General features: G+C 35.3%; 2 protein-coding genes across 2 annotated transcripts in view; both read right to left on the reverse strand.

The window, feature by feature from the left end:
* The window catches only part of LOC113231599 (protein roadkill), a 53,229-nt gene extending 36,417 nt beyond the window's left edge, over positions 1-16,812 (reverse strand). Inside the window, exon 1 of the mRNA XM_026465965.1 lies at positions 16,787-16,812. The gene's annotated coding sequence lies outside the window, so the exon portion shown is untranslated. The remainder of the gene's footprint in view (positions 1-16,786) is intronic.
* Positions 16,813-18,226: 1,414 nt separating this feature from the next.
* On the reverse strand, positions 18,227-21,659 carry LOC113231994 (huntingtin-interacting protein K). The gene is made up of 3 exons (XM_026466615.1): positions 21,340-21,659; positions 20,644-20,751; positions 18,227-18,363 (listed from the first exon to the last, which is right to left on the reverse strand). The coding sequence occupies exons 1-3, from the start codon at positions 21,496-21,498 to the stop codon at positions 18,268-18,270; spliced, it is 363 nt and encodes a 120-aa protein (XP_026322400.1). The 5' UTR covers positions 21,499-21,659; the 3' UTR covers positions 18,227-18,267.
* Positions 21,660-23,043: the final 1,384 nt, after the last annotated feature.

Genomic DNA, 23,043 nt, shown 5'->3' on the forward strand with positions numbered 1-23,043 from the left:
GGATACCTACATCCGCTAATGCAATTAAATAATAATGGCCCAGGCATTTACAGTAATTGCCTCGTTTCAAACTAGGGAATTCCCTGTTTTATGAGAAATTCCCAGTACCAAAGAAATTAAACTAAGACCATCAAGACCAGAACCACTTTTGTAAGGTTTGCTTTCTGGATTGAACAGACTAAAGCTGTCATTGTGCTAAATACTGGGCCACAAAGTCGTGAATATTTCAATATACAAGACATTAAATGAAGGGTAAATTTGAGAGTTCATGTTAAAAAAACTTTATACTAAAAGTTATTATACAACATCTGCGTACTTGGATGATAAAATCGTTTATTCCCAGTAGTTCTATGTACTCAGTTCCATGTGGAACAATTGTAACCTTAACATGTCATAATTATCCCCATTAGTTCCATGTGATTTTAAACTATTTTTACACCTGACTTTTCTTCCTCATCAGATCTGTAGAAGTTATACACTTTTAGACAATATTGGACAATAATGGAATATTTTGAGTCTATAAATGCAAAACATGCGATAACAAAACACTCATTCTATTTTTACTTCTTTATTCATATAAAAATATTATCAACTCCCGTGCAGAATTTGAAACCTAGATATTGTCCACAGTTTTATAACTAAAAAAAACATATCACAATTTATTAACAAAAAAAATTGAATAATTAGAGCAGTTTTTAATAGTATAAGTTGGAATGTCTAGCGTAACTGTTCTAAAAAGAAACCGACACATATATTTCCTGTTACCAGCTTCATTTGTAAATTTTGAATGTAAATGTCTTTTTCAATAATAATTCTCCTGCGTTTTGCATGAGGTTTCATGTCATATTGCAACTGTACCACACGCGCGTTGTAAAAAGAGGATCTTCTAAAATTAGGGTAAACTGATGAATCGTTGGTGGTCTCCTCTTAAAATTACTGTTTATTTTTTGTGCCAGTCAACGAGTTGGTCGTTCTATGTTGCTCTCCGAAAGAATACCATGGTTTTAAGTTATCTTCCATCCAATTCATGTACATCATGAACTTTTCTACTTTTGACCCTCCAGTTTCATTTTTTCAATTTTAGTTTTTATATAATTAAAGCCTTCTTTAATTCTCTCTTCCGGTAGCAAAGGTAATACCACCAAACAGCTTAAAAAATTTTCGTAAATCATAATTTTTATCCAAATTTAATTTTTTGGCTGTATCCAAATCGCATTTGAGAAATAATGGTAAAGACAACCACGATGTGCAGCTTCAGGAATCTCTCTACGTATGGAGCTAATGGGAATAAAGATAAAAACATTAAATTTATTCCCACTAGTTCCATGCATGGAACTTTTGGGTTTCAATTATTCCATATGGAACTGAGTACATGGAACTACTAGGAATAAACCGATAAAAATGCGTGGCATTGACTTACTTAGTCTTTGAGGTTGTCTCGCTTTATATTTAAAATAAATATTATAAATGATAAATATATAGGTATACAAATGTTTATTGACAAAAAGCGACACCTGTCGTTTCTTACTAATACTTTTCAGAAATAAAGATTTATTTGGTTTGATAGGCAGTAGGTTTATGCCGTTTGGGTGCGCCAGATTTCATAAGCGATCTCTCGACACCCTGATCTAGGTTAGGCAGTCGACATCGGTGGCGGTACTCAGCAGCGGAGAGGTGGCGTATCGAGCGCGTCCGATGTTAACCTACATACATCAGTGGCACACGTACTAACTGAGCTGGGGTCGAAAGTCGAGAGCACCCGTATCCGTAAAATTCGTGACCCCAAACCCCCCCTCTGCAAAGCTTTTCTCACCGTCACTCGGCCCGCAATGCTAAACTTTGTTAGATAAGAACTCACCAAGTCTCTAAACCTCACTTCAATTTCAGCAACATCTTATATTAAAATTGGAACTTATACAGACATTGACTAATGGTCTTCCAAGAATATAATAGGTTCGTACTTACAAAGCATGTTTTTATTTTAGATAGATAATTGTTTTCTTACTTGAAGTTTATTTCGATGAAATGGAAAGGTAAACTTTCACACTTTGTCATAAAGAGAAAACGATTTAAATAGCAGTGCAAGAGTCGATAACGAATGAAACTTGTGATTCATTGACTGGCGCCGTATTTGGATTCGAGAGAGTCTATAATCCCTTAGAAAGCTTATTAAACGCAGTCGTAAACAAACGAAGTTTGTTACATGGGTCATATTCATCTATAATGTACATTTGCAGGTAATTTTTGTCATAAACCGTTTTCGTGGTTAAAAATATAATTAAATACAATAATATTATTTTATACCGTTAAAATTATATACTGCTGAATTAGAATTTCAATAAATTATATTAGTATCTTGAACAATCAAAAATTTTAACAATTTTACTTTCTATGAAATTTTCAATGTCACATCCCTCGGGTGTCGAACTCAACGGATCATTACAGCCGCCGGTTAGCAGAGAAATTCATGCAGTTGACATATTATGACTGTAGTATTCATATAGTTATTAGAATTTTAATAAATAATTACATTGTAAAACAATAATGTTTAAAATAAATCATTTTCAATTACTGTAACAGGCTTTTTTCCGTTTCGTAACATTTTGTTTCGTTGCGCAAATAGAACGTTACAGATTCATGAAAAACAAATAATAATCAATTTTAATGTAGGCATAATTGTTCTATAAACGAATGTATCATGGACATATGCCTATTTTAAAACATCAGCTGTGAATTTGATCGCACCTCAATTTCAGGTACATTTAATTTTCGGTTTAGTCACGAAATTTCAATAATTAAAGTAAGAAATCTATCAAATTATTTAAATATTTCTTTGTTTTTATAAAGTACAGTTAAAATTACGTAGTGAGGCTTCATTTGATCACATTTGCGAGCGTTTATTCAAAGAGCTAAGTTATATTTTCTTGGTTTTTTATTGTCGGTTTACTAATGTTTCGTTGCGTTACGATACGGAAAGGCTGTGATCACATTGAGCTCTTTCTAACCATACAAAAATATGTACTTATTTGTTACTGTTCAAATGCTATATAATCCACGACCTCCGTAGTCGAGTGATTTGCACATCCGTTTTCATGGTTTCCCATATCTGAGCCCCCACGTACGTTCCCCGGCAGAGTTAATGTAGAAAAAACCAACTTTTCTATAATGTCTCGGGACTGGGTGTTTATCGTAATGTCGCTGTTTTCGATTTCCATAACACAAATGCTTATGTTACTTACTTTGATTCAGAGGAAAGAAAGACCAAGAGATACAAAGACAGAAATGGAGTTACGAAAAAGAAGTAAAAATAATGTAAGCCTACAAGAGATAATAAATGTAAATGGAAATCCTGCATATATTCAACTAGTGCTGGAAAACAAAAAGCTAAAAAAAATGTATTCTGATTTTGACTTAAACCAACGAAGGCTGAGACAACAATATTATCGGCTGAAAATAAAAACCTTGACAACTTTTCTATTATGCCTAGAAAAAAAAATTATGTTGAATCAGCTTATATTGCGAATAAAGACTCACTAAATATTATTGTTTGTATGTCTTACATTTTGTGGACTTATACTATCAATGATTATTTCCTCGCCACGTCGTCGTGGAGTGAAAGGGAAATACATAATACAATCGGTTATTTTTTATTAAATTAAGTTAGTTTAATTTCCTCAACTGTGCCCAAGCCCTTATGTTCCGTTTCGTTTCTGTTTAGTTACATGTACAATTAAAATGAATATTACCCACACAGAAAGAACATGAAGGAACACAATAATTACGAAAAAGTTTAAAATGAACGTTATGATGCCTTACTACCACGATATTAATTTTGTGAAATTACGCCACTAGTTTGTTATAATTGTTAATCGAACTTGTGTCTGTATGCCTAGATTGTCATACCGTCAGATATTTATTATTTCTTTTTTAGTATGAAGGACATTTTGCAAGAGGCAGCAGATGGCCTTGACTGCGCTACGGGAGAAAAGGGTGGGCTGAAGGCTCTTAAACCCGTATAGAAACTTAAGTAGCAGGCCTGGGCCTCAGCTCAGGGAACTTCCGCGAGAGGGGCGTGCTGTAGGAGTGAATCTGCGTGAGAACACGCTGAATTGGGGGACTCTTCGGCGAGGAAGGTCATTTTGTGGATTATTATTACTAGATGTACGAAATAAACGTCATTAACGAAAACCAATTACCATCAATTCGCCATTATTGGTTTCTCCTGTTGCTAGTTGACGAGAGAGGTCTTTGCAGCATCTGTCTGCACTCATATAAGTACAGGGTTATTGGTAAAACACTTACAACCTCCCAGAAATGTATTTTCCCATTTATAATAACTTTTGTTCCATGACTTTTAACAATTCATGAGATTCATACAAAAATATTTTAATAGATCTCTCTCAACGGTGCTATGCAAACGTAAGACGGCGGAGCGCGGTGGGGCGTCATGAGACACGACACTATGGCTTACGCTTACTTACAAATACAGATTTAAAAAGTGTCTTATGCTTTGTAAAGAGTCATGGAACAAATTGATAAATTTTTCTATTACTACTGACATACACTTCACGCCTTTTCCCCATCTGGGTGAGCATAGATCACAGTTACAGCAAAGAGTCTGACACACATCTTTCCCTTGTAAACACGCATCAATACTTTCGTACATGCTTGTCGGTTAAGGATACTCTTAACCTGGCTTTTGTTTGGTACGTCCTCAATTTGTTCACACTAAGTTTGCTCTTACCAACTTGCCCGCTCACACTCTTCAATTTTCTTTTATTCACTCTCTTTACTCCTAAGCATCCTTATCTCTAGTTTTGTAAATACATCTTCTTCCACGCTGCAACGCTCTCTTATCATACTGTTCCGCAATTCGTTTATCAGAGTCACTCCAACTGCCCAACTCCAACCAAAATTGCCAAAGCTGGTGACACAAATTTGGTGATTTTTCAAGAAAATTACAACAGGTAGCTGTAGTTTAAGAATCTGACTGCGTGCTTTAATAAATAACCAAAGGCTTACAACAGCAAGTCGGATACTTGAAGGTGCAAGCTTCACAAGTGGGCTGCGGGTGCAAGCGCTGCGTTCAGGACAGAAGGGTCGACGGCCGGCCTGTCCCTACAGCAAATCGATAACCTGATTTGCACAGCACCACTTGACACGTAAACTACATAACTGAATCACTCCTAATTACTAATTTGCAACTTATTGTTCGAAACACTGGGTGACTGTCCTGACTAGTGTTATTGTCACGTTTGTATGGCATCGTTAAGTAAAGGTATTCAACCGATATAGACGCGTGGTTGGAAATTGAGTGATAAACACCAATATGGTTTTCTCGTTTCTTAGCTTTCGACGAATAAAACAATCAACTTCGAATAATAATATATATATAATAAATATATATAATAATCGACGACTTCGAATAAGTGTAATAAATTAGTAATAAATAACATGAATTTAGAAATACCAGTGGGCCCCAGCTAATACTACAACTGTCCAAATTCTTTGTTGTATGTTGGGCCTTTTATGATTTACATAGTAGCGTTGAGCGTTTGTATAGCTTAATGTGGAGCAGATTTAAAGAGACGCAGGAATCGTTAAGATGATACGAAATAACGATGTAGAAATGTCCGGCAGTTAACAGCTGAATATGATAAATGCCTATTAGGCCAGTAACAAATGTCAGCATTGGACATGTACATAATGTTATCTAGGTTAAACCTCAAAGGGCAGTTACAGACGTTTTCTCATTTCCTATTATATACTTAGGTATTAGCTACAGAGCTGGGAGCTTAATTCAGAGCAGTGCGATGCGACAATGCAATCCAAGCGGCATGCATTGCGGGGTCGTCGCCCTTTCGGACGAGTTAACTGCGGGATAGTGACCCGTAACAATACTTGCAACGATTCCTACTTTAATAGTAACAGTATCAAGTACCCACCATGAATATCGAGGAGCGTGTGATAAGTCATACATTTTATATGTAAAAAATTCGTTAACTAAGCACACATAACAAATTATAAAGTGCACATAAAGAGCAAAATGAAACAAGCACAATCCAAGACTGTAACGAGAATGCTAACAATTACGGGCGTGAAAACACATAACATTGAACGACCAATAAACAGAAAAATGTGATTATTTCGCAAAGAATATATAATAGTTATAAATAGTACTACAGTAATAACATAGTAGTACTATTTATACGCAAAATGATACGGATATTTAAAATATACTTTAGACTACTTCCAAACCAGTGTGGTACCTAATTAGATCGAGGCAAATGATAACAATTCCGATAACATTATCTAGGATCACATGCGAAACAATTTGCTGTAGAAATTGTACTTAGGATCAACAAACAAACGAGGTGATTAAATATGATAATCTAGGTTTTACTATTCGCGCTTACTCGAAACGTAGACAAATATAATTTTAATTATTTTCCTGAACATTCTAGCCTCAGATTGTGCATGGTCTTTTGCTCTAAATTGTAAGCAAAAGGAATTAACCCATTTTCACGTAACAGGACTTGTAACCATTTAATATTAAAACACAATACAGACATTATGTATTACCCAACCTCTTTAGAGAAAATTGGGCACACGATTTCGTATTCAGGACATCCCACCCTAAAGGGAGGCGGCCTAGAAACGGTAAAGATTTTCATTTATCATGCCCTTATATCCTTGAACGGAACATATTCAAGGTCTAACGGATCCCGGAAGATCCTTCAACTGGAGAGCAGCCCCGGCATTACCTAACCAAGGTCGGACCGACCTTGTTATGGGTGTCGACGATTCGCCCGATCGATCCATGGATGTGTCGTTGTTACTAGATTAAATGAACAGCGAGGACACGAACTACCATAGGTTTTAATATTTTACTTGCTAGTACATGCCAAGGTTTATTGTTTCAGAACGTACCTACTATCCAAATAACGAAACGTGACTGAGGAGACTGTATTTAGTAGTTACGACGTCTTCTCTAACTGGTATTTGCTACCCCAAATTAAAAATGGATACACTAAAAACCTTGAACATGGTCACAAACCAATGCTTACGCTCGATAGTCCGACATATTCATTTTGGAAATCCAAAAACAGTGTTCCAATTACCTTATTTTTATTTAATTAGGTAAAATTAAATTAATGTGATCTGTGATAATAATCAAAAATATTTAATTCTTGAAATCGAGATCTCATTAAATGTGTAAAAGAAACTTACATAAATCTTTTCAACAAGTTTAAGTTAAGCTAAATAATTAATGTTACATACAACGCCATCTTTCGGAAGTTATCGTAAACGCTACCTTTCCTTTGAAGATATTACATTTTGGACCAAAATAAATTTGTATCTAGGGTAACCAATGAAACGTTGGATACTGAGGTGTTAAGTACTTGCGTTTTGCAGTATCGATAGTATCTTGGGTACATGACAATTTTTGTTTGAGTGCAATATATCTTTGACGCATAATTGACCATAAAGATCAAGTTGACTCTTAGTGCACAAAAATTAGCACTTTTGGGGACGTTTCGTGCATAGTTCTACGCTAATTTGGGCCTTTTTAAATTTTCCACATTCAGGGCATTTTGTATTTTCTCCATTTTTTGTAACGATTCACAAGTCCGTATCGGGAAGTACAGTGTAGGTTTAATTTTTTTCAGCCGCTGCGAACTTGTAGAATTATATACGCAATAATAACAACATCACTTTTATCCCAAGGCATGACAAGCATTACAGCGAACGGTATGTAGCAATTCCTAAACCTAAAGTTCAATCTTCCAGTAATTACAGTGGTAGTTAGGTTCGAGCGGTGGAAGGGCAGGTTTTTTTAATCATGCCATAATAATAAAAAATATGTAAAATATTTTTAAAATTCAGAATGATTTCCTCGAAAAATGATTTTGCAACGCTGATAAAGACTATATCAGTAATTTGCTAGTCACTAAAGTCCGCTCCAAGTAAAATACCCTCCATGCCTACAAGTTCCACACGACATTTTTAAGGAAAGAACAAATCTAAATTCAGGAAAATGAATTCATCGTTTGCACAACAAATAAGAACTTCGTTTTTATACAAAGAAAATAATCCACAGGCTTGTTAGGCCTATATGTAGTGTCTGTGGCTATTCAACCTGCTAATAGACCATAGTTTGTTAGATCTGATAGAGAATGTGGATTGAGACTGATGAGGGACTTGTCTAATGCCTTTACACAAGTCAATTTAGCTTCGTCAGCAGAACAACTACAGGAGAGGATAACAGTTGTACACGAATGAAAATAATGAAAGGATTTTGGTTTAACCTTAAGGCCTAAGCATAAGCTACTCTTATGCCTGTTTTGTGTAGAAAAATAAAGCACCATTTCATTTCAATGTAAATAATGAAAGGGTAAAAAAGAGTTACAAAATACGATTGGTGGCGAGAAACCAAAACATGTGAAAGAATGTGTATCTGGGTAGTCATGACAAAGTATTAATCCTAACAAGACATGATCAGAGTGAAGGTGATATCGACAGGACAATGAAAGGAAAATGGAAAATGGAAATCAAGAAAACTGGTTTGTCAAAAAACTCTTGTATGCCTATTCATTGTGACGTGCTGATCCCGATCCAGATGTAAAGCAATGAATGCTGGATATGGCAGAAGCATGAAAGTAGGACAAATACTGTAGTATGCGACGTAAGTGTGGTGTATCTAAGTTCCAAAGACAAAATAAATGCGAATTGTGTAATGAATGTTTTAGTGTCAAAGATCATGTAGTGAATAGGATAGAAAAGCGAGTGCTTCAATGGTTTCATCGTATGAAATAGATGAATACTAGTACAATCGATCCATTAGTGTCCTGGGGCTTTACCGTTAACTCTTATTACAGTTTAGTATAGGTTCGTAACCACGAAAAGCGGGATGGTGATATACATTTCATGTAATGCTGTCTCACAACGATTCATTCTAGGTCCTAAACCGAATCGCGAATTTTTAAACAAGAACCAAAAAGAATGAATTGAAATATAGTTTTATGTTTTCTCATCACAAACACGAGCTTAAAGGTAGAATGACTATTAGAAGAAAACAAAGTCGCATAAGGAGCGCGTAGCAGATGGTGGTTCAGTCTCTTGGTGTAACAGTGGACGACAGGGGTGATTGTATGTATGTATGAGTAACAAATGTTATCATTTATATTCAGCAGTATTTTGACCAAATTAAATGTGAAACTAATCGCTTATTATTAGAGATATTTGATATCGTCGGGGATAATGTTACTATGCGTAACTAACATTGCATAATTCCGTTTATATGACAAATGTTCCCAATTTGAATTTACCCGTCAGTGCACGTAGTTATATGATTGGGTCCCTCCTCTTAACGTTCGTTGCAATATATCAATAGAAAGCCAGAAATCAGTCAATAACAATACCGTGGATCTATTGTCGATGAGTGGCAATTCCGCGGATCTGTTGCCAGGTGTAGAGATATGTAGGTAATGAATTAAGATCCAATCCAACCGCCTGGGTTTTTACCAAAAGCGTCCGGTTTTAACCTATTTCTGCATAAATTTTGGGTAGAAACCACTATTATACACGTTCAATTATAATTAATTTCTTTATTTCTTACGTATTCTTTAACACATCATACTAGTTTCTGCTTAACTTTCGAATTATGGATAACACTGTCTAAGTTACACTAAAATTAATAAAAAAAAAATAGAAATTTCGCCGCCCCTTTACTCGTAAACCTACGAGTACCTGCAGATGGATTTGTTCATGGTAGAGAATGATCGAAACTATACTGTAAGCAAGTCACGCACGTTACTTTTTCCAATATTTTTACGGTGGAGTTCCAATCAATTTCTATCAAAAATATCTATTTCGCTATTTATTACTTATTTTATGTACACACACCGACACATTTAACGGAACACTATTAGAATTCAAAAAATAATGCAGTGTTTTTTCAAAAGCCTTGTCGGTTATTTTACTTTTTTAGTACAGTTTAATTTGAAAATAAAAAATTAACCGACTGTAAAAAACAATTTATGTGTCACAAGGTATGCTTACAGGATTCAAGTATGTCTTTGTGTTAAGGAAATATAAATATTTACCATTATAAAGAGAATGGGCAAAATAGACCTGGCCACTTCAAAAACTAATTTCAATCAATAGTCTATCTATTGATTGAAAGTAGTTTTTGATATACAAAAAAAAAAATAGAAATAATATACATATTTAAAAGTTGATACTTAATATACGGGTTCGACCGCTAGCGATTAAACTGAAAGAGTAGTTGTGTTTTTGTTTATTTTTTTTGCCCAATTTGATTCTAATATAAGTATTGTGTTGTCCTTGGTTGTGGGTAAGTGATTAGTAGTTAGTATTTACATGTAATTAGCGTAATATTTAATAGAATTTGTTTGAGGCCACCTAACCTCTATTTCCCAATTTTCCCATTATGGAGACCGATCCCTCTCGGCGTCCGGATCCTCCGGATCCTGATCCCTCCGATCCGATACCAACGGGTACTCGCAGACAACGTATATCTGAGGACTCTGCTCCACCTGCTAAAAGGAATAAATAATTCGAAGGTTGATTTATCTACCCCGTACAATGCTGAAGCCGTATATATGGACCCGTCGTTAGTTACTGGAGCGTTATCATACTCCTCCTTAGATAAAAGTCCTTATATCGTCCACGTTTCCCGCTCGGATCTAGACCTCCTATCAGCTTTCATCTTGAAACCTATTAAATTCGGTCTATGATGGAGTGAGACGAATCAGCAGAAACAGAATTTCTGTCGAATTTACTACGGCCACTGATGCAATTTCTTGTCCTTACCCATTTTAGGCATGTGGAAATATTTAGCTGTTATTCCAACATAGAACCTGACCCGAATGGGCCTAGTTCGACATGTCCTCACAGACTTGACCATGACGGAGTTTGCTGAATCACTGGAACTATCAATAGGATGTGGTAAAGTTCTGAAGGCCAGAAGACTCAATAGAAAAACAGTAGACAATGGAACTGTCACTTGGGTTCCAACACAGACAGTAGTTGTTACATTCCTTGGCCAATTCCTTCCATATTATTGTATTCCACAGGTATTCCTGTATTACACTTCTCTACCAGTCGAATTATACTAATACCCCAACATTCAATGCCACTCTTGCTGTAAGTTTGGCATACTAAGGCTGAGTGTGGGTCTAAACCTAGAAGCTTCAAATGCTCCAAAGACCATTCTGGCGACTCATGTCAAGTAGTAGAGAATGAAGCTACAAGCTTGCATTGCTCCGGACGATTTTTTGCCACAAACAAAGACTGCCCAGAACTGGACAGACAAAAATCTATCAAGACTGTTATGGCACTAAAAATCATTCCATATGAAGAGGCAGCAGCACAGTTTCCAAAAGTTACTAGGTCTCATGCTAAGGTGTCTCAAGGGGCACTTCCTTCCTCATGTTCAACCCATGTGCTCCAACATTGAAGTCATGTTCATCAAAATCGGACTTATGCTACGACCGGATATTCCTCTCCCCGCCCTAGAGCTCACATGGGGAAGTCTTATGACAAGACTGCCTACAACAATATTATTGTCTCTCCAAGATCCTCAGGCCCAAATGATTGTGCCTTACATCATAATCAATCATCATCTCCCAATGAGATGTTGGAAATCCTTATTTCTTTCTTGATAAACCCTACTTTGTCAAAGTCCATCCCATTACCGTCTAACGTTACCGATAAACTGTCACAATTAGTCTCCTTATCCTCCTCCCATTGTGGACCAGTTGTCCATACTCCAATGGAACACCCAGAGCATACGACGGAAGAAGCTTGAGCCGGTTCACCTAATTAATAATGTCCTCCCATCAGTCGTTGCCGTCTCTGAAACATGGCTCGTTCCTGGTTTTCATTTTAGGATCCCGGGATTCTTATGTCTTCGGGATGATAGGGCTGATGGGTATGCAGGCAGTGGTATTTTGATTAAGCGCTTCCGTCGCGCGCATCTCTTTTCTCAAATTCATTTCCCTTCCCATTCTCCTATTATCAACATTGTTGGTGACAGAGCCTTTGACATATCTTTTATTTCCATTTATATTCCCCACCCCAAATCCATATTAATCCCAGACATCCTTTTCCTTCTGTCAGCAGTTCCTTCCCTAATGGTGATTATGGGAGACCACTCCATATGGGGATCATGCTTGGCAAGGGAAATGAGTAATAGACTTTATGCATTGTCCTTGTTGGAAGTATTCAATGATTGTAATCTCTGCATTTTTAATGATGGTTCGCCTACCCGTAGTCTATATTTCTCAAAATCCGAAAAATGCTGTTGATCTATCTCTTTGTTCCCCATCTCTCTCTTCGCTTATTTCTTAGAAAGTTCTCTCTTCCACATATGGTAGCGATCATTTCCCTATTTTCCTGTCTATACCTAGTAGAGCTATTCCTTTCAGTAACCCGTCCCCGCTATTAAAATACAAAATGTCTGGAGCCAATTGGCCTTCTTACTCTTCCACCCTAGAGACATCTCTAAAGATTTCAGCAATTTTCCGAATAGATGATAACTCTAAAGAGCTTGCTAGGGGATTCAAAATATCAACTCCATGGTGGAATTCTGGGTGCTCAGCGGCTGCTTTGGAGCGACGACAGGCTGTGTTATATGTCCATCAACTCTTCTATGACCCAAGCAATTTTATCACTTATCAAGAAGCAACAGCTAAATTTGAAAAGCTTATCCAAAAACTCCTGCATCCCTTGTCTGGAGCCAGATAATACAGTTAATACTTCAGCCAATGACCCTTTACCATGGCTAGAGGACATTTCGGACAAACTCGCTCCCTCCTCAGTCCCTTGTTCTGACTCTATCTCTTCTCTCTCATCCTATCTCTCTTCGCAACTTCTATTATGGAACAACCTTTTTCCATGAACGTACTATCCCTTGTTCTGAATGGACTGACTGACTCTTCCGCCGGCATCGATGGTTTTCCTTTATTACCAACTCCTTTTCTCTCTCAAAACAAGTTTTCCTTAACATACTAAATTATTTTATTGATCATGGCAGTTACAGACCAATTGTCAACTCCCACTCCTGTCAAGATTATGGAACACCTGATTAAACAAAGACTCCAATGGCTTGTCGAGAATAGGGACACACACACAGTTTGGCTTCTTAGTACTATGGACAACCTTAGTTTGTTAACTACTGAAATCCATATCGCAATCAAGGTAAAGAAATACCTTGTTGAAGTGTTCCTCGATATCGCTTCAACATACGACAACGTCCTGCTTTCGCTATTCCGGAGAAAACTCATCCAGTTGAGTATACCTAATAAGCTCATTCGTTTTATTTCCAACTGCTGACGGAGCGTCGGGTAGTAAAGTCTACCCTAAATTCCCTATCCCCGAAAACCGTCTGGAAAGGTCTTCCCCAAAGATCTGTTTCAAGCCCGTTACTTTATAGTTTCTATACTTACGACCTACAGTCATCAATCAATTCATTCTGCGATGTACTCGAATATGCTGATGATTTGGCTCTACTTGTTAAGGTAAGCTCTGTAGAGGAGGTGGAAAATAGACTGAACTCGGCTCTGTCATACCTAAATGACTGATTATTGGAACATGGTCTATCCCTCTCCCCTTCCAAAAATTGTGCCAGTCTTCTCCAGGAAGAGTTCTCCCTCCGTTTGAAATTCGCATAGGTCAAGAAATCGTTCCATGAGCAAATAAAATCAAATTTTTAGGTATCATGCTAGATTCCAGAATGACAGGTGTCCCTCATTTCAAACTTGTAATAATAATAAAATAATATTCTACGGTCCCTTTCAGGAGGGTGGTGGGGTTCTCATCCATACTCCCAAAAGCTTGCTATGAAACTCTCGTTTTCCAGCCTAATATTCTTCTTCATTTTGACATAGAGAAGGATTCCGTTGATCCCCAAGGCATTTTTAACCAAAGGATCGCTTGCGCGTATTCCGGACGGCGCATCATATTTACTGATGCTTCCTTAAACTCTCCCTCTAGGAGCAGCAGTGTGGATCCGATCTGCTAAGTTTAAGCTTCAAATGCCCCTCATACTCGTCTTGTAAATATTATGCATTATTACTAACAATTTGTGCTGTCTTTTTTGTTCAGGGATCAACTTGTGCAAAAATTTCTTTAATACTCCTTTGGAGTCACCTAACTTTCCTTAAACACTCCCTCTTTGATGTTTATGAAACTAACACGTAATGGACACTGGCAGAATTGAGACAATAATTTATTATTTCATTAATTTATTTATTTATCTCACAAGCCATTCATTAAGAAAAAAAAACTAAATATACGAACTTCGGCCTGGAATTTGTTTTTGATGCGCGTATGTTAACCATGATTGACCAAATATTTAAAGGGTGACCTGTGAAATAATGACACAATTTTGGAAATCCTTCAAGTAATTCTTGATATAAAAGGTTTTCCACCTATATATACTTAGAAAACAAAAAAGACATAAATAAACTTCTTTTACACACAAAATATGACTCTGACCCCATACTAAGTATCATTTGTCATCATCACCTCTTTTGCATATCTGAAATGTCTGTCCTAAGGTTGCCTGGAAGAAATTGCTACATAGCAATAAGGCCGCCTGTTGCACATTGAATTACCACTACTGTTATACTTAAGCTATTGTACTGGATTTTAATTGTAATTTTTATGTGCAATAAAGAATATTTCATTCATTCATTCATTCATTCCTTTGTCTTTACATAATTAAATACGTTGACTACTAAATAATAAGTTGACTGTCCACAATTGCTTGGTAATTTAAATTTTAAGATTCCTGCCAGACTTCCGAGATCTCATGTAAGGCTTTTTCACCCGCCTCGTCATAGAACGGTACTGGGCTGTAACTCCCCTGTAGCTCGCATGTCTAATCTATATAATGACTGCTCCAAACATGCCGATATATTTATTGACTCGCGGCTAGGTTTTAGAAACAAAATTCTTACTTTTCTTGGTTCGACCAGATAACATGGTTAAGTATTTGTTGCGTTTTGTATTCTGCTTAAAAATATACATATCTTTTTAAGTTAGTTTCTTGGTGTTAAAACTGTTTTTGTTATTTTTTGTTTCCTCTTCTTTTTCCTTTTAATTTATACACACATGTTTATTTTTGCTTGAGGTGCTCGCCTATAAATGGTTACGCAATTAGAATAGTTTGTGAAATGTATTACTTACTCTTGAATTATTGTAGTAACTGTTGGTGTGCCTAATAAATAAATAAATAAATAAATAAATAAATAAATAAATAAATAAAAGAGCGTAATTTTTACTGTAGCAGTACACTTGGCGAATCTGCGAGCAAGAATCTTTGCAAACACCGATAGCGCTCTACAGGTATATTCAAATCATGTTTGTAGAGAAGGAATTTAGTACATTTTTTCAATGTCATAGACATCATCAAAAAATATGTGTCTTGTGTTGAATACTAGCAACCTGCTATTAAAAGTGAATATTCTATTTTCACACAATTAATGTGAAATCAAGACAGTCACCCATTGCGGCAATCACAATTATATGAAAACAGGATATTTACTTCAAGTTGCTGATTACTTGTATCCAACATAAGACACACATTTGTCTGGCACCTTATGTGTCTCACTTCTAGGCATGGGACTCTACACTAAGGATGGGGGTCTACACCACACCACACTACACCACAGTCGCCCAAAACGAGTTAAGGACTTAACATGTTTTAAATTCTCCTGATATTTCATTGGGATGTTTACTTTCACTCTTAATGAGACATGACTACTATATTCACAAAGAAATTAAAGAGGTACAGTCGGTAGCACATCAAGTTACACATTGACAAATCTTGTTCTATTGCACTAGAGGTGATATTTGAACAAAAGCGTATAGCTTAATGTATTGTTGACCATACATACCAATGCTCTATAATGAGTAACTAGTATCTCTCTGAGCTACTTAACACTCAAATATGATAGTGAAAACAACATACTTGCAGCATTCACTTTGACAATTTATCAGTTACATTTAATGTAGGTATTATTTAAAGAACAGTCATCAAAGCATTAACAATTGGCTGAAGATGGGTTCGCTTACAAAGAGCTTAATACAATGGGGTTATATATATTCTACTTCTTCTTTTAAATGTTACGGCCCCATTGAAGTAATTGATGATTTCGCCCAATGTCAAGTTGAGCAACACATGAGTTTTTACTCAAAATTGACCAGTGAATTTCGAACAGAATTCACTGAGAGGAGAATCTACAAATCTATGACAGAGAACCTACACAGACTATTACAGAAACGAAATTGTTTTTTTAAGTAAATTTACACATCATATGCACAAAGGATATTTAAGTAAATTGGCAGTGGATTCTTTATTGACAAGTAGGAACATCTACAAAGTCAGCTGTGATATTGACAGACAAAAGACACTCATAATTTGAGAACAAAGTACAGTCAGGTTACGCTTACCGTCTCCGTTTAGAATCAAAATATATGCTGGAAAAAAAAACCATAATGTGTGAAAGGAGACCTAAAAGGACCACATATGAACTACAAATAGATTGCTCGATCTCCATGTTCCTTTGACGTCACTTTGGAATAGTCTCATGTCTTGCATGGATTACTGAAATGCCTTTATGAAGCGTTCTAGCATTCTTGTCCAGTACATAAGCTACGCTGATCGAAATAAAACCAAACGTCAAGGACGATATTCGTAAAAATATCGGTAGGTATTCCACCGATTTGACGTTCAACGAAATGCAAATTCACTTACCAATGCGTATAATGGTCGTAGGACGGAGGAATTACAGCACTGAGACACGATGATTTTAGAAGACCAAGAATGTAAGCGAGAAATTAGAAATTTTTGCCATAAAACTGGAAATAAAAACAAAAGAAGTCGAAACAGAGCAAGCACACCTTGTTACTTTACCATAGATTATAAATTATTATTTTTTATGTTCTGTATTCTGCGTTCCAATTTCACAACGAACAAAACTTTTTCCCCAGGCATGCAATCTGTTTTCTCCTCCTACAAACGTAATGTGCAAGTGCGTAGAACGAAGCGTGATTTTATACATTGGCAACTTACAGTTTGTCTCAAGAACTATTGAAAAATATTTTAAATAAAAAAATAAAAAGGTAAAAATGTATAAAAATTATGTTTATAACAACCTACACACGGCCTATTTTACACTGAATCGATTCAAACGCGCGCAAACATTGTGTTGCAAGCAATGATATTATGCTCACTGGTTGCAAGCAAGAAGTTTATAATACTCCACTTGGGTTTACACTTGGAATTTCATGCAGTTGCTTCATTTCAAATATTAACCGAAATTAACAAACAAAACTAAAATCAAAACTATCTCTTATCAAAATGCGCGATACATACACGCGATTACAGCGCGTATGGCATATACCACTGTAGATGAATACAGGTACTAAAGTAATACAAGCGATTACGTATAAAATACGCACTGTGCAAAGGGACTTAACTTTACTTTTTGCAAGGATAAGTATAATGGGTCAACATAATCATTTATTAGATTCGGATCAATTCAACAAAGCTAAACATCGATGAGCTGTGCTGCTCCCATGTCAATTGAAAATATTATTTTAGTCTATCAAGGTCACTCTATTGCTTCTAGATGATGACATGAATCTATTGTTTATACAAAAAGGGAAACTGCGTTTTAGGTACATACCTATGCAGTCATCACACTCATTAACAATAAAAAAAAAATTAAATTTTGCAGAATCGGCTCGAGCTGGTCAAAAATTGCTTTGTATCCAAGCAATATGACCGAAACAGGCGTTGCGCGTTTCGCTGCCTCTCGCACCGTCGATGTGAAAATACAGTACATCTTTTTCGCTCTTATTACATGGATATAAAGCTTTTTCTTCCATGTGTTAGTGTGGTGACTCCCTTATAAAACCACGAGATTATAATAATAATAACGCACACACTCAACATAGCCCCGCACTAGGGAAACCCTGTTTCGCGAGTGCCATGGACACACACATAGACAACCGCAAATTACACCCAAACTCACGAGAGAAATAAATGTAGGCCATACAAATATTTCATCCGGCCCGGGAATCGAACCTGGGACCTCTGCGTGGCAGTCCGGCATGGTAACTCTTCGGCCAAGGAGGCAGTTAAGACAAGATTACAAGTAAATAAAAAGACAAAAAGATGTTTTTGAAAATAAAAAATGTGTTCACGAAATAGCAATGTTCTTATTGACAACATTAATTTGTGAGGGTAATAAGCGCCGCAACCACATCGCCTCTGTGTTCTCGAAGTGTCCTTTCAGCTAATGTTCGGGAGATCTCCATTTCTTTAACCTGAAATCGATAATAAATTTCAAAATTAATACACATCTTGATTAGAGAGCAGTGATAAGTTAGAATTAGGAAAGGGGTGCAGTTATCATTATATTATAAATAAGATATATTATAGTACTCCTAAGTAAGTTACAGGAAGTAAAAAAATTGTTACATTTTGTCATCACATTGTTGTGACATTAATCCAAGTACTTGTTTTGTGCTATCGAGTATATAACCATAAATAGAGACAAAATAAGGGCCATATGTTCCTGGTAACACATTGGCGATACAGCTCTTATAAATAGCAACTCCCGTTTGTGACTACACTGAAATTGTGCTACACTGAAATGTAGACAGGCCAACTACTGACCTGTGTGTATGTCTCCATATATTCCAAAAAATATTCTGAATTTATTGTAATAAAGATAAATATCTCTAACAATTACCTTGCTGTTTTATTTGGTAGTGTCGGAAAAACAGCAAACCATCCATTACAAAACAAATGGAATCACATTTCATCGGTAATTAAATATTAAATATGTAATTTTGCAATTTTCGTCCATTATAGCAAAGCTCAAGTTAACTGGTGGATTTGAAGTGAAACAGTTGACGACACCCATTGACGGCACCCGTCAATTGTTTCGAACTCGGTCTGGCCAATCGGAGCGCAGTTGTCACAGTAATGATATGGCAGAATATTTTCCAAACAAATTAAAAGACATTTCGTCTCTATTTCTGGTTATATACTCAATGATAGACACTTAAAATTAAAATTCTTTTCAGTAGGTAATTAATAGAAAAGAGTTAATATGAGAAGTGTGTTCATTCTGCAATCATAAATAAATATGAAGTATACCTAGGTACGTTAAATTATGGATACATAATTTCTGGGTTTTTTAATATAAGTATCAATAAGAGGTTGCATTACCAGTAACTGAAAAAATAATGTTATTTTTTCAGTTCAATATGTACAATATGTATTGTACATGCGTGTCTTTTGTGTCCAATTTTGCACAGGTTTAAGTACCTAGTTCAAAGCATTCTCTAGAATGTCACCTGTGTACATTATTTATATTTCTATGTGTATGTTGTATGTGTGTAGGAAACTTGATTTACAAGAAATAAAAAATAAAAAAAGTAAAGAATATAAAATGATTTCTAGGTCTGCAATTAGACAGTGTTGAGAGTTTTATAGTCCATTTGTTTAGATACTTATGTAAACAATCTTGAGATGTCTAATTAATGAAATATACATTTATAAAAGATTTTTACTTACCTTCAAATACAAATACTTAGCTTCATAAGAAATTGCATGCCTATGTATCAAGATTGTTTAAATTTAGAGTACTAAACAAATGGACTATTATAGTTCTAATTTGTAAAATAATTTTGCACAATGTACATATAAGTAACAAAATGTTGTGTAATTTACCACTGTAAGGGTGTTATTGCTAATAACGCCGGTTTTCCTTCTTAAGTACCAGCTGTTGTATGGTAAAATATGGTAAGGATGTAAATTTATATACTCAGCCTTTACTCGCTTTGTAATTTCTCAATATATTGTCACTATCTGCGTTTAATTGATATGTATAGATAGGCTTCTCAGTACAGTTAATATGCAGTTGAATAGAACTTTGAACATAGTCAGAAAGCAATTTGGATGCAGCAGATGCAGATGTTACAATGGCATGCTAACAGCATTACTATTGCAATACAATTGCTGACTGTTTGGCAGTGACTGTTTTGCCTACTAAATAAACTTCAAACTACTATTATGTAGTTCATGCAATTAGAATGTAGCTTGCACAGAGTTAGGGGCATGACCGGCAACTGTCGACCTGGTGTAAATGCTCCATAATGCAGCTGGTCAAGAATCTTTTGTATTTAGTAAGTTGCAAGTGGTAATCGTGTTAATATCCACAGCAGTGAAAGTCCATAAAATTGCAAGGTAGATATTTTAGTTTTTATTCTAAGTATTGTTACCCTGTGTCGAAAACTCTGGGTATACAACAAATCTAGATGGAGGTTAAAAAAGCCAGACATGTACAGATAAATGCAGACAGATGACCTAAGCCTGTGTGGTCAGAGAAAGTTCTCTGTTGTTGTAGATTCTCCTCTCAGTGATTTCTGTTAAAATTCACTAGTAAAATTTTGAATAAAAAATGTGTTCCTTAACTGAACATTGGCGGAATCATTGATGGTATTGATGGAGCTATAACATTATAAAGTAGAAGAAGAAGCCTGTCTGACTACAGCCTAAGGGGTAAAAAGTATGCTCAAACAAACAATTATACTAACAATGAGCTCAATATCATCCTTTTTGACTGACACTTTCTGTAGTTCCTTTTCCTTTTCCAGACGTTCTGCAGCTTCCTTGTTTCTTCTGTCGCCAATTAGTGAAAGTGCCTGGAAGATGCAGGAAGTAGCTATCAAGTATTATGTTGGAAATGATGATAAAACTTAATTATTAATGCATTAACTGCCTCCATGGCCATAATTCGTATTTGTACTTTTGGTACTTATTAATTAACACAGAGTCACATCTAGTTTAGCACACATATTTTGCAGTTCAATAACACCAAAAATAAAAAGAAATTTTTATTGAAGTCAAAGAAAAAAAATAAATAAATGGAGAATTTTAGAAGAAAGTTTTTTAAGAGGAACTCTACTTGCGACTGTTTGCATTCAGTATTGTCATTGAAGTGAGAAAAAAAGTACAGGAAAGATGAAATATATGAGAGTGTTCTGCTAACAATCGAATCATTCTTAAAAATAAAATGCCCATTGCTAATCAAATCCAAATTGTATTCAAACTGCAATACGAATGCAAATAGACATATACTTATGTCATTTGAATATGGTTTGAATTTGCAGTTTCCAAAGGTGCTTACTGCCTTACTATGATGAGATTTGGAGATACATGGTAGGTCAATGCGTAGATACTTAATACAACTTTCTAACCTCAAAATCCAAAACAAACATGTGTAAACTTACGCCAGATATATCCTGCGACGATATTTCCTTCTCTTCCGCGTAATCTGTGACCTTCTCTAAGTCTGCTACTCCACTGTCGTGCTTTGCAGTTTTCTTTTGATTCTTATCCTTGTCAACTTGGATATCATCTGTATCTCCATTGATTTCCTCGTCAGCCATTCTGTATTATTTATTCTACGATATTAAGCAAAAATTGTGATCCAGTAAAGTAATAATTAGATTAGTTAACCAATATTTTAATGAAAATAAACAATATTGCAAAAGAAGGAAAATGTAATATGCAAATACTTTTTTTTTAATTTGATTTGATTAATTTTAGTGAGGGGTTCATTCATTCGCGGGCATGCCGTTATACTTTAAAAGAATCGTATAATCGATTAGTACTTGACATCAAAATATTCTTCAATTTATGTTGGGTCATGCAGTAATCATTCACGGTTATCTGTTATTAAATAATACCTAGTTTTTACTTCGAACTCAAAGTAATAAACATGAATGACGTTTTTATCTTTTTATTTTTCTTCTGTTTACTTGGCTGATGTAGTGGTAATGCAATATGTCACTTTGGTGTCACTGTCAGAAAATGTTGAAAGAATAGAAAATGTTTTTGGTTTTGCTATTATTATAAAAGAAATACTTTTTTAGGTTTATTCCTTTAATTATGTCAGATATTTCGTGAATTAAGGAACATAATGTCAGGACAGGGTAATGGTGGCGAATATTAAATTAAATGTCATGGAAGGAAATAGCCAAAGAAGTCATAGACAAAGAAGATTATTGACATTCGCTTTATATATTAAAATTTCCTTCACAAAAATAAGATTTAAGTTATGAATAAAATTAAAAATTAATGTCAGTATTATGATTATTATATCTATTTTAGGCTCTCGCGTCTCCCAAGGCCTAAAAGATTATTATTAATATTATTCTTGTTATTATTATTATTATTTGCTTTATTCTTCTCGGCTTGTTAGCTGGTTTGAAACGCATTTACGGACCGAAGTCAAGTAAATGCAGTATGGGGTGTATCTACGAGTATTTATTTTATTTTATTTTTATTTTTATTATATGGTACAACAACAGATAACAGACTACAAATAATACTAGAACTATTACATATATATAACATTATAAATCTGACATCCAATTATAAGTGTACACAACATTTGAATGTGGGTGTGCAATAAGAACCTACTTCGTCCTCTTCCATCTTATTATTATTATTGTTATTATTATTATTAGGATGGCATCGTTCAGGGCCTATGCAGACCCTCATCACTGCAACCATTGACTGAACTTACGGCACTACTTACAGCAAAATTATTTATCTACTACTACTACATACAGGAAGACGCTATCTGCACACGCGCAAATGTATGCGTGAAGTGGCAGGGTTACCCATCACTTGCTCGTACCATTACGTTACGTGGTCAGAGCGGCCATAGCGAAAATTTTAACATGAATCTGTTATCTATAATTCTATTAATAGAATCCTAATAATAACATACCTATGTTTATTACGTATTTATATCGATATTATATTATATTTTTCATTAATTCACTTACTAGAATAACAATGAAGATTTATTTAAAAAATATATTAAATGCACTTAAAATGGTATATTTTGGACAGGTATCTTTAAATAAGGTAAACGAAGTATTTGAAATTGCGTGTCCAACTTTATCATTACCTAGTTATTATTT

Source organism: Hyposmocoma kahamanoa, unplaced genomic scaffold (genome assembly GCF_003589595.1).
Source record: "Hyposmocoma kahamanoa isolate Upper Pololo Valley unplaced genomic scaffold, ASM358959v1 66, whole genome shotgun sequence".
NCBI lineage: Eukaryota > Metazoa > Arthropoda > Insecta > Lepidoptera > Cosmopterigidae > Hyposmocoma > Hyposmocoma kahamanoa.

Excerpts from the sequence above, each read along its gene's own strand:
- LOC113231994 (XM_026466615.1), bottom strand. The coding sequence starts at position 21,498 with ATGGCTGACGAGGAAATCAATGGAGATACAGATGATATCCAAGTTGAC. Across the intron at positions 20,752-21,339 it reads CGTCGCAGGATATATCTGGC|GCACTTTCACTAATTGGCGA; the intron begins GTAAGTTTACAC and ends TGCATCTTCCAG. Across the intron at positions 18,364-20,643 it reads AGGATGATATTGAGCTCATT|GTTAAAGAAATGGAGATCTC; the intron begins GTTAGTATAATT and ends TATCGATTTCAG.